A 22,120-nucleotide genomic window follows, 5' to 3' on the forward strand; every position below is an offset into this window, starting at 1 on the left:
TCCAATTTTTTATATAAATTTAAGTGTTAAAGGGAATTTCGGCATTAGTCTTTATTCGAAATTTTATACTAATTTAGTCTTTTATTTATTAGAAATGTGTAAATTTAGTTATTTTTTTTAAATTTTGTTAAAATTTTAAACACATTTTATGATAATATGTCAGTTAACAACAAAGATGTATCAGAGAATGTAAACAATTTATATACTATCATGAGATATACTTAAAATGTCACATAAATTTCACTAAATATAATTAAAAAAACTAAATTTACACATTTATTAAAATAAAAAATTAAATTAATTTAAATTTTTAAAAAGAGACTAATTTTAAATTTTAAATATATTTTAAATTAAAAGTAAATATCAGAACGAACTTAGGATAAACCATTAGCACAAGTTTCCATGAAAAAAATAGTTATTGTAGTGTGGACCCACTACTTACAAAATATTTATGATCTTCTACCGTTTCATTCTCCCAAATCAGTAACTCCCGCTCTCTTCCTTCATCTCCCACCTATTTCTCCTGTAAGGAGATGGCGTTAAACAAACAAACTCAGGGAGTTAAAGAGTGAAGTGATGCATGATGACCCCAACACCTTTGCATGTAATGTTGAATGGACAAATGTGAAGTATTGGGGAAGCCAATCAAGAGCGCAGAATCCCCATATCCCGACAAACCAAAACACCATGCAACTCCTCAAAACCCCTCTCTCATTCATTTCTTCATTCACTCCTCTATCCGCTCTCAATCATGTCCGTTCCCGCTCTCACATTCCAAATTCACAACTTCATCCGCTCCATGTGCGACGATGTAAGCACTACCTCTCTCTCACACACACCACTCTCTCACCGATTCGGTTACTAATCGCTGTGTTGTGTTGTTGTTCCGATTTTCACAGGGACTCGTCAACGAGCAATTCCTTTACCTTGAAACTGCGAGGCTACATCCTCTTCGCCGCGACGCTCTCCTGCGAACCGTCACGGCCTACTCTCTCTCCTCCAAAGGCTTATTTTCTGCTATCACTAGCCAGCTGTGACTATAACCACCTGATTCTCTGTTTACTTTTTTGTTTCTTTTCTCATTTTACGCAAATTTAGTTTCTAATGATTCCTTGCCTCCGTTGTTTATCGGTGTAACTGTGACTCTTTTTATCCTCTTGCGCAGTGAACAGCAGCAGGTTGATTTTGAAAGAGTTAGTGATCTTGCCCGGGATTTATATGCCAGATCGAGCGGGTAATGATGGTGAATAAGTGAATTTACTGACTTTGGGATTGGATTGTGGTTTTGATAATTTCACTCTGAAGTAGAGTGCTAACGGACTCTTTTCTTTTTGAATACATCCTTTATTAATGATAAATAAACTATCAGTTTGGTTCCTTGAGTATTGAGTGTTACTTTCTTGAATTGTCTTCAAAAGAAAGAAATTATACTAGTTGTTCCTTAAAGTATGGATTTCCATTGCTTTAGTCCTTAAATCGATATGTTTTACTAACATACATTCAGGACTATTTTGAAGGATTTTATTTGAGGATTAAGGGGTTGCTCATATAATTTTCTTACTTTGAAAACTATTTTTTAGATAATAATACTTTAATAATGAAATTGATGGTTTGTTTCTTTATTATTGGTTTAACAAATGGGACTTACCAATTTTGTACACTCCAATAAATTTCAACCAATAATAATGAGTGTCTTGTTAGCATCTCTCTTTTACTGGATATCCTTATCAAATGTTTTGCAGAGAATTAGTTGCTGCTGTTTGGGTTTTGTTTTGGTCATTTACTGTACAAAGTGGAAATTGAAATTTCATTGTATTCATGTATAACTTTTTATTCAAATATAAAGTGCATCCGATTAGTTGTTTGATTTATGTTTGATGCTTAACATCTTCAGAGCTCAACTTACTTGTCTCTGCTAGACATTCACTGTTCAAAAGTGTGTCATTTTTTGTACCAGTGCAGGGTCCCTTCTGTTCTCTCTTTTTTGTTAAGGTGTTTCTTAAGTGCCAATTAAATGTATGGTATCAGATCTCTTTGGTATATTTCATAACTGTTATTGATTATCTTTGGAGATTGCTGTATTTTAAAACAAATTACCAAATTTAATTTTTCACGTGCTTTTTATGTTACATCATTGGTAATTAGCCTAGTATATCAGCCTGAACCTTATTTAGTTATTTTTAGTTTTAATTTTGGATGTAGTCTAATGGCTATGTTGATTCTTGTAATTCATTTCGCCTAGAGGGACAAGCCTTGTTGTTGTTGTTTAGACTTTAGATGTTTTCTTCAGTAATAAATTTCAGTTTTCCCTTGGTCATTGCAGTATTGGTGCAGAGAGTGTAAAATGTGCATGTGCTGAACTTATTCAAGCATCTGAGAGGAAAGACAAGGACTAGTAAGGAAACTCCTCCCTTGTGAATGTGTAGCTTATATTTACATCGGCATTAGACAAACTTGTAGGTTCTAGTAGATGAATGATGATCAGTCTGGCTTTGTTGGATGCATGTTATACTTCCACCAAACTATGTTCCAAACAATGGGTTATTTGCATTTGTGTAGCATCTATTTTCAATATGCTCTTATTCATTATCATTTTTACTTGGATGCTTCAGTACCTACACAATATCATTCCATTTTGTATGGTTACTTATTATCTTAGCTTGATTAGATGAGCAAGGATTTTTTTGTGAGATATTGGTTAGACATCTTGAAAAAAGTCCTGTGATGGAATAAGTCATCTGATTTATGTAAATGGAAGTATCAGGATCTTGCTTTGTTAAAGAAAGTGTACCGTGTGAATTATTTCCCTAATATCTTATCAAGCTTACTCTGTATAGATCTGGGTGTCTTAGGTTAATTGAATGCATATGTTGTTGAGAGGTCATCAGTTCATTGATTAGCTGCAAATTCTATTTTTAGTATGCAGTAAAGGGTTTTAGTCTGCTAAATTTTTCTATTATATTTTTTGAAAATATAGTCTTAATAATCTTACGAAACCATGATACAACACAATTAAAATTATGTTAGTAGAATATCAAATTATTTCGGGCAGACACTTAGAGAATGCGAGATTGCATCATTGAACAATTTTTAATGTATATAGAACTACTATATCATAGATTTATAGCAATCAATTATTTTGTTCTTTCTCTTATTGTTCAACATCCTAGATTTTGTTCTAAAGATTTGTCCTTTTCTTGTGATTTTTCAGTTGCTCCCTGGCTTTATATTGGACCAAGAACAGATTTTCTTGTTTGAGGGACAAATTTGAAACCCTTGTGAAGGTACATCAATATCACTTTAGCTTTGGCTTTAGAGATGGATTGAATGCAGTTTCTTTTTTCTCTGTCAGCAACTGTTGTTTTGTACCTGGCTTTTGTCTGTGTAGTTGAATAATGAGTGGCAATTAATGAACTAAACCCTTTTGACATTCCGAGTTTGGTGTTGATGATTATTATTTTCTTTTGTATTTATCAAATAAAAATGTGAAACACCTTTTTGCTATTATTTTATGTGCGTCATACAGATAGTTATCATACAGTCTCCTTTGTCTCCCTTTTTTTATTGGTTAAATACAACATGAATGTATCTGGAGACTTATGTACTTAACAACCTACCTTGATTTAGACACATGGAGAGGAAGGTGGGAAAAGAGTGTTGGTAAATGTCAGCTACAGCTCTTAAGATTGCATTTGGTTCTTTGTCTTGTCATCAATGAGATGTTTTTATTTTTTTGGTTAATAATCTTAATTTGTATTTTCAGTGAAGCTTTAGCAAACCAGCTTTATAACCAAGTTTGTGGGACTTCAGTTATGTTTTGGTTAATTCTATATAATAAATTTACAGAAAAGTGGGCTGAAAACGAATTTTCTGTTTTCAGTTTTTTAGTTATCTTCCTCTATTGTTAGTGATTACATATTTTGGTTAACAATCAGTGATACACTTCCAATTTCTGGTGGGTTTTGTAAGTTGGAGTTGGTGCAATGTTTTGTATGTGCTGTCTGTGTGAATTAGAGTATGTTTTTACATGAAAAAAATGGAAGGTTATACATAAAAATTGTTGAAAAAGAAGTGTTCTTGACTTGGAAAGACATGATATTTTTCAATTTTCTGCCTTTAATTAACTTTCTGAATTAATACTTCATATTTTTATTTGCTCAAATTTATAAAACACCAAATTTAAAGCATTTATGTTAAAATAAAATAATATTAAACATACAAGGATTCAATTGAGAAGATTAAAAATAGAACCAAATTGGGAGTCACTTGAAATAGTTATTATATTGATCACATCTTGGTACATTAGAGCTTTTCCCTTTCCTTAAATTTAGAGGTTTTTGCTTTTTAGTCGGGGAGGGAATGTGTGTTTTTCTTTCCTTCTCTTGTTTGGAATGAAATTACTGGGTAAGGAAGCTTTGGGACATAATTCCAATGCCTTTCTTTGGTGCATATGGTGGGACTGAGACCTCTTTTGTTTTTCTATACTTTTACAATGTTCATTGTTGTGATTTTTTCATAGCTTTATGTAAGGAGGCTACCCCATTCTCCTTATTCATTACCTTTTTGTGCTAGTAACTTATCTTCAATCAAGAAAGGAAATGGATAAAAAGACAAAAGGGAAAAATATATCTCTGTGTGATTCTATTCAAATCTTATAGTTTGTGAGATCATAAACTTCCTAGGTGGTAATGCTCAATATTCAGGTATATTATGATTTTTTTGCTTACAATGAATTCATCGCTTGAGCTTGCATTTTTTCATGTGAAGTAGAGAATGCAGATTTATCAAAAAACATGCTCTAATGATTTAATGTTATTTTTTTAAGGTTGGTTGCAATATATGTGCAAATTTTAATAGGAGAGTCATCTTTTTTCATTAATATTTGTCTATGCTATTTTCTCTGATTTTGTTCCTTCATGTCAATGTGTATCAGGATGCTAGTAGGAAATTGAAATCTTATGTTCTTATTATTTTTTATCTGCAACTCTTAAATGCTACAGATGGAGAGGTCTATTCTCAATCTTGAGAATGGTCAGTGAGAAGAATGGATCAATTTTGATATCTACAGCTGAAGCATATCTGGTTGAAATTTCTGATGACATGCCTTGGTAATTTCAGTTGCTATTTTATATGCCTTTGGACACAGATTTAGGTTCAGGGTAATGCAGTAGTCAGTTTTCAGTGTACCTATGAACTTGTTTATGTACATCCGATTCAGTTTCATATTATGTGGTTTTATTATTTATGGGTTAAATCAGAGTGACCTACATATGTTATACAATTTATGGAAAATTTCAAAATTTCTTTTGAAGGTTATATTTGGCCTTTGAGAGTTATTCTATTCTAAAGTTTTGTTAATTACAGTTTACTATTGGCATTGCATAATAATTCCTTGGTTGCTATCTGAAACTACTTTTAGTTGAAAATGTCCTGATTCAAAGGTTGGCAATTGATGTGGGCAATTGGAAGTCCTCAGTAGTTTTTTGTTTTTTTGTTTGTTTCATATTCTTTATTCCTTTTTGTTAATGTTAGGCAGAAAGATTCTGCTGTATAAACTAGTTCTAATAGTGTGAATTCACCGAGTACTATGTGAATTTCCCTTATAATATTTGATATTTTTGGTGCTGGAAGTAATAACCTGGTATTGTTTCTCTATAATGGCTAAATTTTCCTATATCCAAGATAGTAATGGTACTCCACTCCAGCTGTTGAGTTGACTTATGAAGCATGGATTTGGATCCTACTTGAAGTGTTGCAATGTTGTTGAATAAATTTCCAACAACACTTGTCCGACATTTCTCATTTAGTATCTAGTTAAAGGTAACATATTGGCCCAAACACTTTAGGCATCACGTTTACACAGCTCAGATAATGGTGCTTATACCTTCATGTCAATGGTACAAGCCAATATCATTAAAAAAATATTAAATTTAGCTTTTAGAAAACCAACTTAAAATATAATATAAAAGAAATAGAAACCTGACTTATAGAGGGTGAATATATCTTTGTCATAAGATATTCCAATTTCTAATTTTAAGATTTTTGGTGAAGTGACCAAGTTCATTTGTTGTAGAACAATATTTCTTAATACTTTTATGACTCGACTTCATAAGAAAAAATTGAATATGCAAATTTTGATCATCAATTTAGATCTTTTGTTGTATTTATCTTACTTTATTTCAATAATTTGTCTATGTACATATTTGCGCAAAAAGTCCCCGGTTTTTACATTTTAGACATTAATTATGTTAGTGTTTGTATTGTGCCTAGTGTGTGTTTTGTAGGATTTATCTCTCCTGCTCCCTGACCGGAGCGAGTAGGAGAAATGGAGGTGGTACTTCCATGGATATTTCAATACTTAAACTTAGGGTGGTACTGTAGCAAAGTAATTGTAGGTACAGAAGGCTTACCTGAACCATAATCTTGTGTTCTTATTTATAGTGTGTGTGTGTGTTGGGAGGGGGTTAGGGTGAGACAAAACTATAGTAGTAGTAGCCGATCTCTATAACACATACCAACAAGCCCTATAAGATGCAGGCTTTAAGTTAGATCATATTGAAATTCTTGTTTGATAAACTATAGGGACAGGAGGTGAGAGAAATGCATGTACACTTGCACACTAAATGATTTTATTTTGGAATTCCTAAAGCATGGATAGATCTTCTCTAGGGTAGGAAACTTTTTCCTTATAGATCACCTAATAATCAAGTTACATCAAAACCTAAAAGCTGAGTTTTCGTCAATAATTTTTAATGAAGTTATTCTTTAATTATTTTGAAATTATGAAGTTTGCCAGAGATTTAGAATCATTTACATGATTCTACTTAATACTTTAAGTTTTCAGGAGGCTGCTCCTTGACATAAGAGCAGTTTATTAGCCAAGTTGTCACAGACAACTTTTATGATTTTGTTTATCTGATATTTAGCTGACCTTACACATCTAAGTGATTTTATTTCATTAACTTTGTATGTCTAGGGGATGGGCGACAAGTATTTATGCTTAACCTTCTTGAGTGACATTTTTTTAAAAGATAAGAAAGACGAAATGACTCATCCAAAAGAGAATGAGAAGCAAATACATATTCTCAATTGTTTTCAAAAATGAAATATTCTTAGTAAAGGAGAGAATCGAAATTTAACATAAGATAAGAAGGAAGATGGTTTTGAAAAGCAAAGTCTCAAATATAAACTAATGTGGAAAACGATTATGACAAAAAAATATCATATCAAATTTAATATAAGCTATTAAAGAAAATGATTTTAAATACTGATCTATTTTCTCCAGTACACGCAGAATGGTGAATAATCCAACCGAAAGCTCAAAAGTATACTTTTATGGTATTATTGTGACCTACAATAATGGAAGTCAATCGGATTTTTTTTTTCTTAATTTTAATGTAATATCATAAAGTGAAAATGAGTTTTTAAAATCTACTTGCTATTGTTAGTTTTAATGGTAGTTTTCTTTCTCTTCTTTATTTGTGGACCATACCCATTTTTTAGCTTACAAATACATAAATATACACGCACACATATATATACACACACCTATACATACATGTACATACACGCTCACACGCATATATATATATACATACCGCCTTCCAATTATTGATTGTTAGAATTTATCATTGTTTAGAATCATTGTTACAATTTAGGGTCTAAAGTAAATGACACAAAGTCTCCAACTTAATGGCATTAAAATGGTCTCAGTAATTCCCTGAAAGTACAGCTGTACTGAGATAGGATAGGTATTCTAATTATTAATTAGTACATCATTATTTCTTAGGAATTAATGCTAAAAGACATTGATTATCTGACAGTTTCCACATGTGGTATTAATTAAGCTCTGCAACAGGAAAAACATATGTTTGTCTCTACTGTTTTGGGCTATTTAAATCTGCAAGGGAAAAGTTGGCACCTCTATTGCAAAACAATCTCTTCCAATCAAAGCCTTTCTACTTTTGATTATCTATGGTGGTTGCTTTTCTTTATTTTATCTTTTTTTTTTTAATAAAAAACGAGTATGACAATTCTCTAGGGACTTCTGCTAGGATAAATGTCTTCATTGTTTGACTAGTTAAATAAATCCTTGTAAATTATTTAATTCTGATAAGAAATTTATTGGAGAAAGGATCTCTTGGCGGTTTCATCTTTAAAATTCTGTTTCTTTTTTAACTTGCTTTTTGTGGTGTGGCATTACCAGTTTTTTCTGTATGGAGTGACTCAAACCTGTCCTCAATATCTTGAAATTCAAATTATGTCCGTTCATATGTAAATTTTCATTATACATTCTTATTTGGAGAACTTGCTTGAACATCGAATACCGAAATTCACTTCCCGTGAACTTCTGTGTCAATGTTACAAATAACTGTTCACATGGTTACTTTTCTTGCTTTTCATGATTTTCTCCTTGTATTGTATTTGAATCTTGTAGAGATAGATATGTGGATTTTGTGGATTTTGCTTTGGTCCTCCCACTTTTGTATTTCTTTTTTCTGTTAATTGTATTTATAATGTTGCATATAATACAGGTTGTAGTGCTCATCTGGTTAGGATTGCAACCTATATTGTGATGCAATAACATTTGGCTTTTGATTCAAAAAAAAGAGCTGATAATCATTTGTGTTTTTTCTCACCTGTCTTCAATTTCTATATCTACAGTGATATTCTGAAAGTTGATTCTTTAAGCTGGTTTCCCTAAGTCGTGAAATGGAGGAAGAGAGTGCAAGGTATAATTTTCCACCTATTGGTTTATGCCAACTGGTAAACCTGTCATATCTATATTCTTTGTTATCACTTTCTTTAATTGGACATAGACATTTAGTCTACAACGAAAGCTGGTACCTTTTAAAAGACAGAAATAAGTGAAACTGGCCGGGTATACAACAACAAAACATAACGCCTATAATTATTTTTTACTTCATTCACTGTGCATCTGTTTATCCTTTCTGAAATATGATTTCGAACAGTTTTCATAAATATCCTTTAAAAAGTAAGAAGATTAAGTTTGAAACGTTGAACACTCGCACCTCTAGCTTCTTTTCTCTCTATTTACATATTTATTGCATCTCTTTTAAGCATAGCTATTTAGTGTAATATGTTAAAAACTTAAAAGATCTACCGATTGCAGCACAGGCTGAGTTATAGTTCTGTTATTCAGGCTTTGGACTATCTGACCAACTAGATTTTTTGTATGCTGTACCATTTCAAGTATGTGATGAACCATTGCATTCTCTCATAAGCATGAACGTAATACAAACATGATAATATTTTACAAAAAACGAAAAAACAATTAAAAATATTTTATACCATTTTTATGGCAATTCTTCTCAGTAATTGATGTTAAAATCCTAGGAGGCACCTTTTTGTATCAGATGAGTGATCGACATTTGAATCTTCCATTGACTTGTTTATATTGGTGACTGAGTATATATAATTAGTTAATGTTCTGTTCCAGAGATGACATCTAGCATGGAATTATGAAACCCAAAAGAAATACGTTTGTTTGGAATTTAATTAAATACATATATATTTCAGTTTAATCGGTGTGCAAGTACATTTTTACAGGCTTATTTGCATAAACGAAGTCCATTTATTGCATTGCATGCGTCAGAATTTATTTGCATTAATTACTGTCTTTAGTTTTCTAATTCTATGGAATTATTATATTTAATATCCATGTTCCATTTTTTTGGTGAGTATCATTAAAAGTGTTTTTTTTTTAGGTAGCTTAACCTAAGAATCACTCGTATCCATCCATGTGTCAAAATTTCTCTCCTGCACAGAAGTACACATGCATCTGCGTGCACACCCAAACACCCTTGCTTGGAGATTTTCAGGTATGTATTACAAACCACCTTTCATTAGAAGAACAAAGTGCTTCTTCACACAAAAGAAAAGCAAGAGGAAAGCACAGGACATGGTAAATGTATTATTGTTTTTATTGTTGTTTTAGCGTATATGAGAATGCTGATATTGTGAAAAATGACGATAGTTGTTACCTTTCTGAGATTATCCTTATAGACATATTTTCAACTGTTTAACATGATACGGTTGGACACCAATGCAGGCCTGCCGTTTTTATCACTATTTAATTAAGGGTGTTTATACTCTAGAAAAACCAATTCTAAATTCTAATAATAAAACATGTACGCACTGAAGCTCCTTGTTCGTTCGTATTCTTATTGGAGGGACACATTTTCTGAACCTTTGAATATGTCTGGAAGGAGGGGTTTGTTTTTAGAGGATGAGCACGCAGCGCTAGCCACTTGACCAAAAGCTATAGCTATTAGTAAGGGTTCACACTTTGATACTTAATCCCTCGGTCAGGATAGAAAAAGGGGGTTCGGAAACTTATGAGAATATAAATCTGGCAGAGCCGGTTAGATATTCTCTCATAAGTTTACAAGCATGGGGAAAAATAAAGACAGAAAGATAAAATTCTGTACATAAAATGTTTTTAAGCCTTTAAATGATTACCGCATCTTTTAATAAATATTACTCAAGGCATCCGTAGATGCCCAGAAAGAAACTACTCCATAAAAAAAAATAAACTTACTTAGATTCTAGGGGAAGGGGAGAGAGTTCTGAAATTCCTCGTTTATTTATGATTGGAAGTATACAAGAGAGGAAAGATGAGGAGATACAAGAGGGACGCAAGTGGAGAGAAGGCAGAGGTAGAGAGAGGGAAGGATTTTGAGAGAGAGAGTGGTTCCGAGTTCTTGCCCAGCATAAGGGACTTAAAAACTCTTTTATAGAAAAAGTTTGAAACCTGTAACTTGTTGAACCGGTTTTCAAATGACCGGTTACCTAGTGTCTGGGTCACCTGGTGACGTGTCTGTATTTGAACGTTGTGTGTCTTTACCCTTCAGTCTATTACCCAATTATGAGTAAAATTACTGTGTCACAGGTAGGAACACTTTACTGTCCTCTTTTGGAGACTACCGTAGAGATCATGTCTTCGGGATCTTCCTCAAGTATTTGGTCTGAGTCTTCATTATCAGAAGGGAAAGAAGATCCAGGAGTTCCTTGTCCGTGGCTTCCTGTTTCTTCATAAATTTCTCTGTATATTCTTTCTTTTTCAAATTTTTTAACCAGTATGGGACTGGCTTCTATAGGGAAAGGATGAAATTTGTTTCCCATAAACTTCTTCCAATATATTTTGGTGTTTGTAGTTTCTTTTAAAAGGATATATTCTGTATTATCCTTTCTAGAGAAATTCCAATTTGATCTTTCAACATAAGCTTTCCAGAGTTGGTACTGGTATAGCTTTTCTTTGTTGAGTGACAACCCTTTCAAGGAGCCGTGTTCTAATTTGATATGGGCCTCCGGATTTGACTCTGTGAATAGTTTAATGACATGTGTTGCCACGCTATCAGGAGTAGAGGCGCTTTTTGGAGAACAAGTGATTTGTAGGCAGATATTGGTCATATATTCTGCTTGTATTTCATTTACTATTGAGTTTATTTCCTGGGTTAGAGAGTTGAATTTTTCAGTTGGTGGGATTAGAAGCGTTTGGAGGCATCCTGCTTCTAATAATAGTGATGGACATATGACTATGTCTCTATATAATTGATTTTTGAAGGTTTTTAAATCAATTAGAGCCTTTCTAAAAATGAATTTTATTTGGCATGTACATTTTGTGGTAACTGTTTTGCAATAGTCAGAAGACTCTTGGCATGGTGTTTTTGTGTCGAAATAAGTCTGAGGTTTTACAAATAATCCATTGTAATTTTGTGTTTCTGAATGAACTTCAAACAAGAATTCTTGTATGACTTCAAATTTTGCAAGGAAAATATTTGGGTTTATTTGTGGTGAGAAGCTACAAGAGGCGGCATACGTATGTGTTTGGGTTCTTGGTTCGAATGTTAACCCTGTTTTTATTTTCTCTTCATCTATAGTTTCTAGCTTTAAAGCCATTTGGGCTTCTTCTAAAGAATTAAAGCCTTTGTAAGTAGACCAAAATTGGTCTTGTTTTGCCTCAGAGAGGTCTTTAAAGGAAGTATAAACTCCTTTATTTGGCCCTGTAATTAGGGCATAATGTGTAAATCCTTTCCCAGAGGGAGAGGCTGGTGAAGTTAACAAAACTCCTTTGTTATCTGCATTGCAGAAATTGTATAGTGCACTAATGATGCTTTGTTTCACCTTAGTGACTTGGTGTTCATTTTGAACTGTGTATTTTGGAATATTCCATATGTTGTCAATTAAAACATTTAATTTGACATTTGTATTTTCTCTACCAGGAAAATGGTAGGTATTTGTGAGTATTGGCAATTCTTGTTTGCCATACTTTGTGTATTGTTCCACCACAAAGGGAGACTTTACTGGTTTAGGACCAGAAGGTCCTTTCTTTGTGTTTTGTATAAATTATATTTTGAAATATTTGTACCTGCAATATAGAAGCACATGGGTTAAGCAATAAAATGTTTAAGACTTTGTAAGTGTTGTTCTAAAACCAAGATGTTGCCCTTGTAAGAGGCAAGTGTAAAAGCATATTGGAAAGGATTGTGTGGGAATAGTTCATTTCTTCTTCGCCTTAATTTGGCTAACTTTCTTTTAAACCTTTTTATTTGTTTAGATAATTCGATGGCAGAATTAACATTAAAGACAAGACTAATCCCTCTTGGCCGTAATATTCTGACCCTGACCTGGAATCCAGGAGGGATTTCCGGATCTTCAATGTGTAACATATTCATATATGTGACTGTATAAAAAACTCTTTTGAGTCTTACTTTTGTATAATGTACTTGGAAAGGATATCAGCAAACATATTGTCAGATCCTTTAATATGTTCAAAGTTTATAATTTTTCCGGAATTTATGTAGTCTCTAAAAAGTAACCATCGTCTGTGAGGTTTTTTGTCATTATTTATTTGGTTTTTCCCATAGGAAACGATTGCTTCACAATCAGTTCTAATGGTTATTTATGGTTTATTTATCAAAAATAATTTAAATGCTTCTAAGGCGTGTATAATTGCATTGACCTCATAATCAGTGCTGGTCTGATAAACTTGTGGCTTCACAGTATATTTTCCAGAAGCATATCGGCATATTTGTTCATTATCTTTTGACAAGTATTTATTTTTCTTCCTTTTTAGGATGGCTCCCCATCCTGATTCGCATCCATCACATTCAAGTACTAAATAATCTGAATCTAATGGTAATTGTAGAGTAGGTAATTTATTTACCTTTTGTTTTATGTTTTGAACCAATTTTATATCTTCAGAATTGAACTTTCTTTCTCCTTTTAGAGAAGTTTTATTGTACAAAGGAGCAGTATATTTTCCCAAATCTGGAATAAAACTCCTGGCATAATTTAAAAGTCCTAAAAAAAGATCTTAGGGTTTTTATGTCTTCCATTTTATCAGGAAAGTCTTGAATTTTCTTAGAAATGTGAGGTTGGAGTTTTATGGTTCCATTACCTATTTCTGTTCCAAGGAATTCTATGAAATTTTTACAAATTTCCATTTTTCCTTTTGATATAATTAAGCCATATTTTTCAAGTTTGTATAATACTTGTTTTAGGTGGAGATAATGATCTTTTTTTGTTTTGGAAAAAACTAGTATATCATCTATATAGACACATGTAAAGGTTTTTAAATCATTGAAAATGTTATCCATTTTTCTTTGAAAAATTGCAGGAGCATTTTTAAGACCAAAAGGCATCACATGCCATTCGTACAATCCTTCAGAACAGGAAAAGGCTGTCCATTTTATAGATTTTGGTTCCATTTTTACTTGATGGAATCCACTTTTGAGATCAAATTTTGAAAACCATTTTGCATTTTGAATACGATTTATAAGAATTTCTTTAGACGGAATTGTATATCCATCTTCAACTGTATTATCGTTTAAACGTTTATAATTATAAACCATTCTAGATTTACCTCTTTTTTGTTCGGAAGATTTATTTACTATGAAAGCAGGACTCCTGTGAGGACTTTCACTTGGAGCTATTACTTTTAATTTCAGAAGATGGTCAATATGCATTCGACATTCTTCCTGTTCCCAATTATTGAACTGAATATCTTTAGTCTTTATAATTAAATCGGGGTTGATTATGTTTAATTTACAAGTAACAGCATCACGATCCCAAAATTTGGTGGGATCTTCTCCTATTATGCTGGTTTTATTTAACCTATCCAAAATCTGTTGGATATTATTAAAAGTGATTGTTTTAGATATTTTTATGGATGAAAAAGAGTCCATAGTGTCATCTGAACAGTAATCTATGGATTCTAAATCTTCTTTCATACAATCACACTTTTCTGAGGATCTGGTGTTTGTACATGAACATTCATCAGAGGATGGTTTTGTATAGCTGTCTCCACTAATTATGGGTGACATTTGTGTTTTATCACTAATAATGACATAATCCTTATTTATAGTGATAGTTCTATTATGGCCTAATATAAAATCTAAACCAATAATCATGCTTTGTTTTGAAGGAACTAAATTTTCTACACGCATGGTTTTAAGATGTATTTTTTGGCCAAATAGGTCACAATTTGTACTGAATTGAAGAGAAATATTGTTTATTTCTTCATCATTTATCATTACTATTTCAGACATAGTTCTTGTTTTTTGTATATGTTTACTCTTAGTAATCATATATGAAGGTACTTTTGTTCTGCAAACGACTGTCTCAGAACATCCTGTGTCTAAGAGGGTCTGTATGATTTCTTCCTTAGCAGGGTTTTTGTTTTGTTTTGGAAAATTTAATTTTACTAATACTTTAACAGATATTAGTTGTTTTTCGTTGCAAACCAATGGGATACATTCTGTGGTTCCAATCATGTTATTTTGTATGTTTTTTGAGATGGTGCTTGTTTCAGAATCTTGGATTATTTGTTCTAGACGAAGGATTTTTTCTTCAAGGTTATTTACTTTGGTTTCTAAAATTGAAGTTCTAGTATCAATTATGTTTTTATCTTTTATGTTTTCTTTTTGTTCTAAAAAGATTGGTATTTCTTGTATTTTTAGATGTGTTGTAATACATTTTATACAAAAATTTTTGTAGCATAAAGGACAATGAGCCCTTTGTGATTTATGAAAATACCTATCACAATACTGGCAGGGAATGGATGTTGGTCCTGAAAAGTATTGTAATGTATGATGACATATATTTGTTTCAGTTATATTCATTAGATAATATCCCGAATCATCTAATATTTCGCCTAATTCATTATATTTGTCATTTAATTCGAAATCATATTCTTTAGGGTAAATTTGGATAAATTCATTATTTGTGAAATCATTTATTAAGTCATAATTTTTGGGTTGTTTTTCTAAATTAATTTCATCATTGAATTCTGTTATACTAACTACTGATAATATTTCAGAATCAGTAGATACGTCTTCATCGATCGGAAGAAGATTCATATGGCAAGATTTGATGAGTTCTGTTTCTTTTGTATAAAGATTTGCTATGTTTGGACAATCTCTTGAGAAATGTCCAGTTTGGCTACAAGCATAACATTTTAATGTTTGTTTGTAATTTTTATTTTCTCTAAATTTTCTAACGTGTCTGTTAGGATTTAGAGTTGGTTTCCTAGAATTTGAGGATCTTATAGTATAAGTTTTTCTAGAATTAGTTGGTCTTTGTACAGTCGATTGAGACTTATGACTATAAGATTGGCTATATCTAGGTTTTCTTCTGGGCATATATTTTTTATTTTGATTGTATTGTTGTGGAGTGTATATTTGTTTACAAATTCCAGAATCAGAATTTTTTAATTGTTTTTGTATTGCAATATGTGTACAAGTGTCTTCCATTACTTTCATAATATGTTGTATTCTTATTGAGAGGTTATTTAACATGGGGGTTACCTCATCGTTTTTCCAGGATTCTCTGATTTTCTGGCCTAATTTTCCTGGAAGTTTGAGAAACATCTTTTCTCCAACACTTATATCATGAAAACATCCGGCTATAGAGGCATACATGAGATAATCTTGTAAAAATTCTTTGATTTTTCCAAAATATGTTATAGACAACCTTTCTAGATGTCCTAAATAAATTTGTTGTCTGAGTGTATTCCCATCATTTGCAGGTTGAGAAGTGAGTAATCTTTGTATTAGAGAGCAAAAATTATAAATGTTAGGACCTGGTTCGATTACTAATGTATTTAATTCTGTTGGGTAATTTTTTTTAAAAGATTCCCAACATGCTCTGGCTATATCACCTAAGTAGGTTTCACCTTTGGCAATCATGTCCTGTGAAGACTGAACTTCCTTTTCGTAATGGATACCATAATCACGGATTACAGTAGCAGTCCATTGTTCAATGTATGTTGGTAATAATTGAGGGTCAATTCCTCCTATGTTTAATAAAAGATTTGGCAAAGGGAAATTTGGTTCTATTGGGAGCCTCTTCCCCTGTGTTGTATATTGATTATCTGTAAAAGTAACATTTGTTGGGGATTCTCTGGGTATGAATCCAGTAGAATAGCTTTGTGTACCAACATGTTCTAACTGATAACTGTTGGGGTTTACTGATCCTACACTTGTATTGACGAAACCTATTGTAGATAAAGGTTCTGATATTACTGAAGAGCTGTCTTCTTTGTCTAAATATAGGTTATCAAGAAAATTATTTATGATATAGTCTGTTTCATCATAAATATCTTCAATATCTGTGTTTGTAGAGGGATCTAAAGATCCTTGTCTATACATGACTATAATTGCCTGATGATGATTCCATTCTTCATCGTATAAGTTTCCTATCATCTCTTATTATTATTATTTTTAATGAAGTTCTATAATTATATAAATTTGAAATGAAAAATTTATATTCAATCACAAATGCCTCCAAACTACTTCTTCCGAACATAATCTTTGCCTTTAATTTTGTTTCATCTTCCCTTCTGATTACTTTGTGCTAGTTTTCTTGAACAAAGTATTGTCTTTATGTTCCATTTGCGAGTTATGGACTACAAAGTATTGTCTTTATAATCTCTGATGTAAATTTATGTTTTGAATTGTATAATTCATAATGTAAATTTACATTATGTATTGAACTTGTAGTGGAGAACTGAAACAAAGTGGAGAAATTAATTGTCGTAAACAATGCAGTGAGGAACTTGAAATGCAAATGCACTTGTAATTTGTTTGTATTATTTCTTTTTTGTATTAAAAAACATCAAAATCATTAAATAATATCATTATATGCACCCTTTTAATTTTTCCCCAATTAAATATGAAAAAAAAAACTTATATTAACTTACACTGACCGGATATATATATATTCAATTAATTTTCAATATTTAATATTTGTTAAATAGAGATATTCTAACTAAATTAACATTTAAAAGTGTAAGAATGTATTATGTATCAAATCTTGAAAAGTAATGTCAAACTAAAATGTTTCATAATACAAGACAATCGAGATTTTTTACATGTAACACTTTAACAAATTAACTCGATTTAAAATATATTGACTCAATTAAGTAAAAAAAATATAAAAACAAAAATAATCATATTACTAAATATAAGAAACAAATTACTAATTACTTAAAAAAAATCTATTTTAACTCATATCTATAAAAAAACATAAAAATCAAATTTTATAATTATATGTTAGCTTAATCATAAAAATTACATTTCAATATCAAATTTAAACATTTCCATACAAAAATATATTTAAAAAATGTATGATTTATACAGAAAGTAAAAAGAAAAAAATCATATTTTTCCATCCAAACAACAAAAGAAGCGAAAAAAAAAAGAACATAAAAAATATTGTATGTTGCATTGATTTCCAATGTTTATTCTTTCCCAACCATATATTATCCTCAACAAAGTGCAAGCTTGGCCATCGCCATCCGATGATATTCACATGTTCAAAACCATTCTTCTCTTTTTTCTATGTGGCGCACTGCGAGTGAGAAACCACCAACCAAGTAACTCTCCACTGCATCATGGGAAGCACCTCCTTCTGCTTGCTCCACTCACCCCTCTGCAAATTCCCATCTTCATCTTTTTCATCTTCTTCATCTTCTTCATCTTCTTCATCTTCATCTGGGTACAGAACAAAGACCAAGTTGCGAGCTCCCACATCCTCCTGCTTGGGCCAGCAAGACCCAGTCTGCAGCAAAAGAACCATTCTTTTAACGAGCATAGCCCTTCTCCCATTTCGCCGTTTGAAGAGGGCCCCAGCTCTCGAACCACCACCCGCAACTCCAAGTAAGTTTCTTCAATTTACATTTCTAAATTATAATAATGTAATTGCTTTTGGGTCGCTGAATTTGCATGTAGTATCCCGAAAATTGAGTTTTTGGATTGGTTTATTGCATGACCGGAATATTTTTTGATTTGGGTTTATTTCTAATGTATCGATTAGAAGAGAATTTAAAACAACGCAATGCTAAACGTTTGTAACGGTTATTTTGGAGGATTCTTCCTTCAGAGTTCACTTGCATTCAAGTTATGAGCCAAGATTCAAGTATGGGACGGTTCTTTTGTTGAATGCGCCGTTTTCGAAATTAAAGAAATGTGGATTTTGAGCGTACGAATCAGGCTTTGTTTTTGTGATCGTTTTTTGAAATCCCGGAAAAGTGATGCAATTGGTTAGAAGACTGATAGAAGAGAAAGAAAGAAATGTGAATGATATCTTGTGGTGGATGTTCTCTCCTTTTCTGCCTGTAATAATCTGAAAAGAAATTATAACTTGTTTTCAAGTTTCGAGTTTTGAAAATGCATGTTCCTTCTTTTTGGTTCTGGGATATTATAAACTCTTGATTTTTTCAATTCTTTTCTTCTAGGATGAAAAATTAATGGATATTTAGAATCTTTCTTGAGTAAGTTCTTATTGATTTGCTGTTTTTTGCTTGTGGCATGTTCTATATTACCAGACTGATTTGTTATTTTAAAAGGAATCGTTGATTAGTTTACATTATACCTCTTACAGTATACCATTAGATTTTCATACATATGTCACAGAGGTCTCCATTTCCCCCATTTTGGACCCCCTTATGCATATATCCATGCACTGTTTGACTCTATTAGTTGTATATTGATGTCTCATGAGGTTTTCCCTCCACCCCTCCAGAGAAAATTGTATTTTTAGGACCTCAAGGGTTGTTCTGTTCTGGGTTTTATGTGGATTAGCTTTTGTCTTCTTTCTGAAGTAACTTGGGGGTAATTATTCATTCTCCTTGCAGCTGAAGAAAATGAGGTGAAGACACAAGAGGAAAACCAGGAAGCTGAGGTTTGTGTGTGGTTATAATATCAGATACCAATGTTGAATAGTAAATTTATTCTTAACTACCATTCTTTTTGCCTTGGATGTTGAGTTGATCTAAACTCTGTAGCTTCTATGGACAGACAGCACCTGAAGTGGACAAACCATCAAATTCCTTTCTGTCTCTCCTGAATGGAATTGGAATATTTTCTTCCGGTGTGTTGGGTGCTCTCTATACACTTTCTCAGAAGGAAAAGTCCGCTGCTGATGCAACAATTGAAACAGTAAGCTTATTTTCACTCTTATGTTTCTTAGATGTGTGTTGGCCTTTGAGGATTGTCACTCTTCCTAACAAAGTGCTACAGTGAAAAAGGGAAATGAGGAATTATTCTTCTGCTGCTAAAGAAACAAAAATTCTGGTCACTTTCCATTTAATTTGATGTAAATGTTCTTTTTTTTTCTTTCTAAAAGTAATTTTTTGTTATTTATTAATTAAATTTAAGTAGTGTTCTTACTGGTCAATGTGCACAGATGAGCAGGAAACTGAAGGAAAAGGAAGAACTGATTGTTTCCTCAAAGAAGGACTATGAGCTGAAGTTATTGAATAAGCAGGAGGAACAAGCTCACCTACTTGAAAAGGCAAAGGAAGAGAAGCTAGCGTTGATAGAACAACTAAATTCTGCGAACAGTAATATCAGCCGTTTGGGGCAGGAGCTTAAAAATGAGAGAAGTTTGGTTGAGGACCTGAAACTTCAAATTGACAGACTTGAGACTAAGCTTTCCAAGATTGATACAGATAAGAAAGATCTTGAAAGCAATTTGAAAGAAAAGATAGATTTAATTGGAGTTTTACAGGAAAGAATCAATGTTCTTAGTGAGGACCTCAAGGACAAAGAAGATGTTGTTAAGAATCTCAATTCATCTCTAGCAGTAAAAGAGTTGGAATTGAAGAGATTGAATTCTACCTATGAGAAAACCAAGGATGACTTGTCCAGTGTACTATTGCAGATTCAAGGGTTGAAAGATGAGCTACTTAAAAGCCAAGAGGAAGTAGAAGCTAAGGATTCCTTGGTGATGGAACTAAATTCAAGATTGAGTTCCTTAACTCTTGAGAATGATGATTTTAGGAGTAAATATGATGTCATGGAGAAGGAATACAATGACCTAAAGGTCACTACTGAAAGGAAGGCTGCTTTGGACTCTAAGGTTTTAAGTGAAAAAGAAGAGGAGCTTCTTCAGCTAAAGCATCAATTTGAACTTGCCCTGCGTGAATCAAGCAAAAACCTGGTCATCAATGCTGATTTATCCAAGGAAAGAGATTTGTTGAAGGAGGCTCTTGAGAATCAATCTGGTAAAATGAATAATTTGAAGCATGAACTTCAAGACACCCAGGAAAATCTTGAAAAATCAAGAAATGAGTCTGCTGAATTGGAAAACCTTCTAAATGAGTCAAACAAACTGCGCAACGAGCTTGAGGTTGAGGTGTCTAAGCTTTCATCCGAGCTCACTGAAGTTAAAGTATCACTACAGAGAAGTCTTGATAATGCAAAACATGAGGCAGAGATGCTAGCAAGTGAGCTTACAACTGCAAAGGAACATTTGAAGAAAGCCGAAGCAGAGCTACAAGGTAAGTCCCATGATTTGACAATTGCTCTTGAAAAGTGTGATAGCCTGCAAAGAGAATTAATTGAGATATACAAAAAGGCTGAGACCACAGCAGAGGATTTGAAGGAAGAAAAACAGTTAGTTGATTCCTTGAAAAAAGATATACAAGCTTTAGAGAAGCAAATCTCAGAAGACAAGGAGTCCAGAAAATCTCTTGAGATGAACCTGAAGGAGGCTGTTAAATCACTTGATGAAATGAACCGAAATGCAACGATCCTTTCTGGTGAACTCCAGAGAACCAACTCTATTGTTTCTAGCCTTGAAAAAGAGAAAGAGGTGCTTATTAAGTCCCTAGCAGACCAAAGAAATGCAAGCAAAGAAGCCAAGGAAAACATTGAAGATGCTCATAACCTCATCACGAAACTTGGCAGTGAAAGAGAGAATTTAGAGAGAAAAGGGAAGAAATTGGAGGAGGATTTGGCTTCTGCCAAGGGTGAGATATTGCGCTTAAAGAGCCGTATCAGTTCTTCTAAAGTTGCTGTTAACAATGAGCAAGTGCAGAAAGATGGAGGTGAAAGCAATGTCAATTCTTCAAAAGTTGCTGTTAACAATGAGAAAGTGCAGAAAAATGAAGGTGAAATGAAGGTCAATTCTTCAAAAGTTGCTGTTAACAATGAGCAAGTGCAGAAAAATGGAGGTGAAAAGGTTACTGTAAGTGCGAAGAAGACTGTGAGAAGAAGAAAAGCTAATCCACAATAACATAGGAAAAATTTAAGAGTTTTCTATTTAAAAATTGCTGTTAGGATATTATGTAATAAACACTTTGGAAGCCAACTGATGTTGAACTCTATTCACTTTGGCATGCAAGAAATTCCATTTTTAATAGCGTTGTACAAATGGGAATTGTTAAGCTTGTAGGACAGTGTTTTTCTGATAGTTTTCTTTAGTAAAGCTATATAAGGTTATGATACTAACCATCTTCTGCAACATAAACATTGGTGTATATACAACAAATTTTCCTTGTATATCAAACATATCAACAAAGTTGCATGATTTGGATATGCCTTTGTATGATTGATTTTATATTAACGTGACTGTACATAATCGATTCCGATTGAACACGAGTTTGCAGTAACATGTGTTGGATAATAGATATTAGAAAAAATATTTTGACAAGTAATATTTGGAAATTTGCAACCAAAAGTAGTTTTGGATGTACATGAAACAAGAAAACTTCGACAAAAGATATATATGAAATTAACGACTCAATTTAGTATTGATACAAAAGCTGCTTCTGTTAGTTTCAGTGAGATTTGAGTGTAAAACTTTGAACCAT

At 32.5% G+C, this 22,120-nt stretch overlaps 2 protein-coding genes across 6 annotated transcripts; both read left to right on the top strand.

Moving 5' to 3' along the window:
- The first annotated feature begins 488 nt into the window (after window positions 1-488).
- Window positions 489-15,666, top strand: LOC114168953 (histidine-containing phosphotransfer protein 2-like). 5 transcript variants are annotated; one of them, XR_014986108.1, is made up of 9 exons: window positions 489-811; window positions 900-1,033; window positions 1,166-1,234; window positions 2,324-2,395; window positions 3,212-3,284; window positions 5,001-5,108; window positions 8,665-8,732; window positions 9,729-13,176; window positions 15,344-15,666. XR_014986108.1 is itself a non-coding variant. In XM_085668425.1 (6 exons), the coding sequence occupies exons 1-6, from the start codon at window positions 752-754 to the stop codon at window positions 5,037-5,039; spliced, it is 447 nt and encodes a 148-aa protein (XP_085524551.1). In that variant the 5' UTR covers window positions 489-751; the 3' UTR covers window positions 5,040-5,316. The 5 variants fall into 5 exon arrangements, 1 of the variants encoding a protein (XP_085524551.1); XR_014986109.1 differs by having other exon boundaries at window positions 9,729-13,161; XR_014986110.1 differs by having other exon boundaries at window positions 9,729-9,842.
- Window positions 15,667-17,802: 2,136 nt separating this feature from the next.
- Window positions 17,803-21,681, top strand: MFP1 (MAR binding filament-like protein 1). Its single transcript, XM_028055533.2, has 4 exons — window positions 17,803-18,182; window positions 19,160-19,206; window positions 19,323-19,463; window positions 19,711-21,681. Exons 1-4 carry the CDS (start codon window positions 17,918-17,920, stop codon window positions 21,541-21,543), a joined length of 2,286 nt encoding a protein of 761 aa, XP_027911334.1. The 5' UTR covers window positions 17,803-17,917; the 3' UTR covers window positions 21,544-21,681.
- Window positions 21,682-22,120: the final 439 nt, after the last annotated feature.

Source organism: Vigna unguiculata, chromosome 11 (genome assembly GCF_037176805.1).
Source record: "Vigna unguiculata cultivar grain cowpea cultivar isolate G323 ecotype 2 chromosome 11, ASM3717680v1, whole genome shotgun sequence".
Classification (NCBI taxonomy): domain Eukaryota; kingdom Viridiplantae; phylum Streptophyta; class Magnoliopsida; order Fabales; family Fabaceae; genus Vigna; species Vigna unguiculata.

Coding starts and splice junctions, on each gene's coding strand:
- LOC114168953 (XM_085668425.1), top strand. CDS start 752: ATGTCCGTTCCCGCTCTCACATTCCAAATTCACAACTTCATCCGCTCC. Junction 812..899: donor TCCGCTCCATGTGCGACGAT/GTAAGCACTACC, acceptor CGATTTTCACAG/GGACTCGTCAACGAGCAATT. Junction 3,285..5,000: donor AATTTGAAACCCTTGTGAAG/GTACATCAATAT, acceptor TAAATGCTACAG/ATGGAGAGGTCTATTCTCAA.
- MFP1 (XM_028055533.2), top strand. CDS start 17,918: ATGGGAAGCACCTCCTTCTGCTTGCTCCACTCACCCCTCTGCAAATTC. Junction 18,183..19,159: donor ACCACCACCCGCAACTCCAA/GTAAGTTTCTTC, acceptor TTCTCCTTGCAG/CTGAAGAAAATGAGGTGAAG. Junction 19,464..19,710: donor CTGATGCAACAATTGAAACA/GTAAGCTTATTT, acceptor CAATGTGCACAG/ATGAGCAGGAAACTGAAGGA.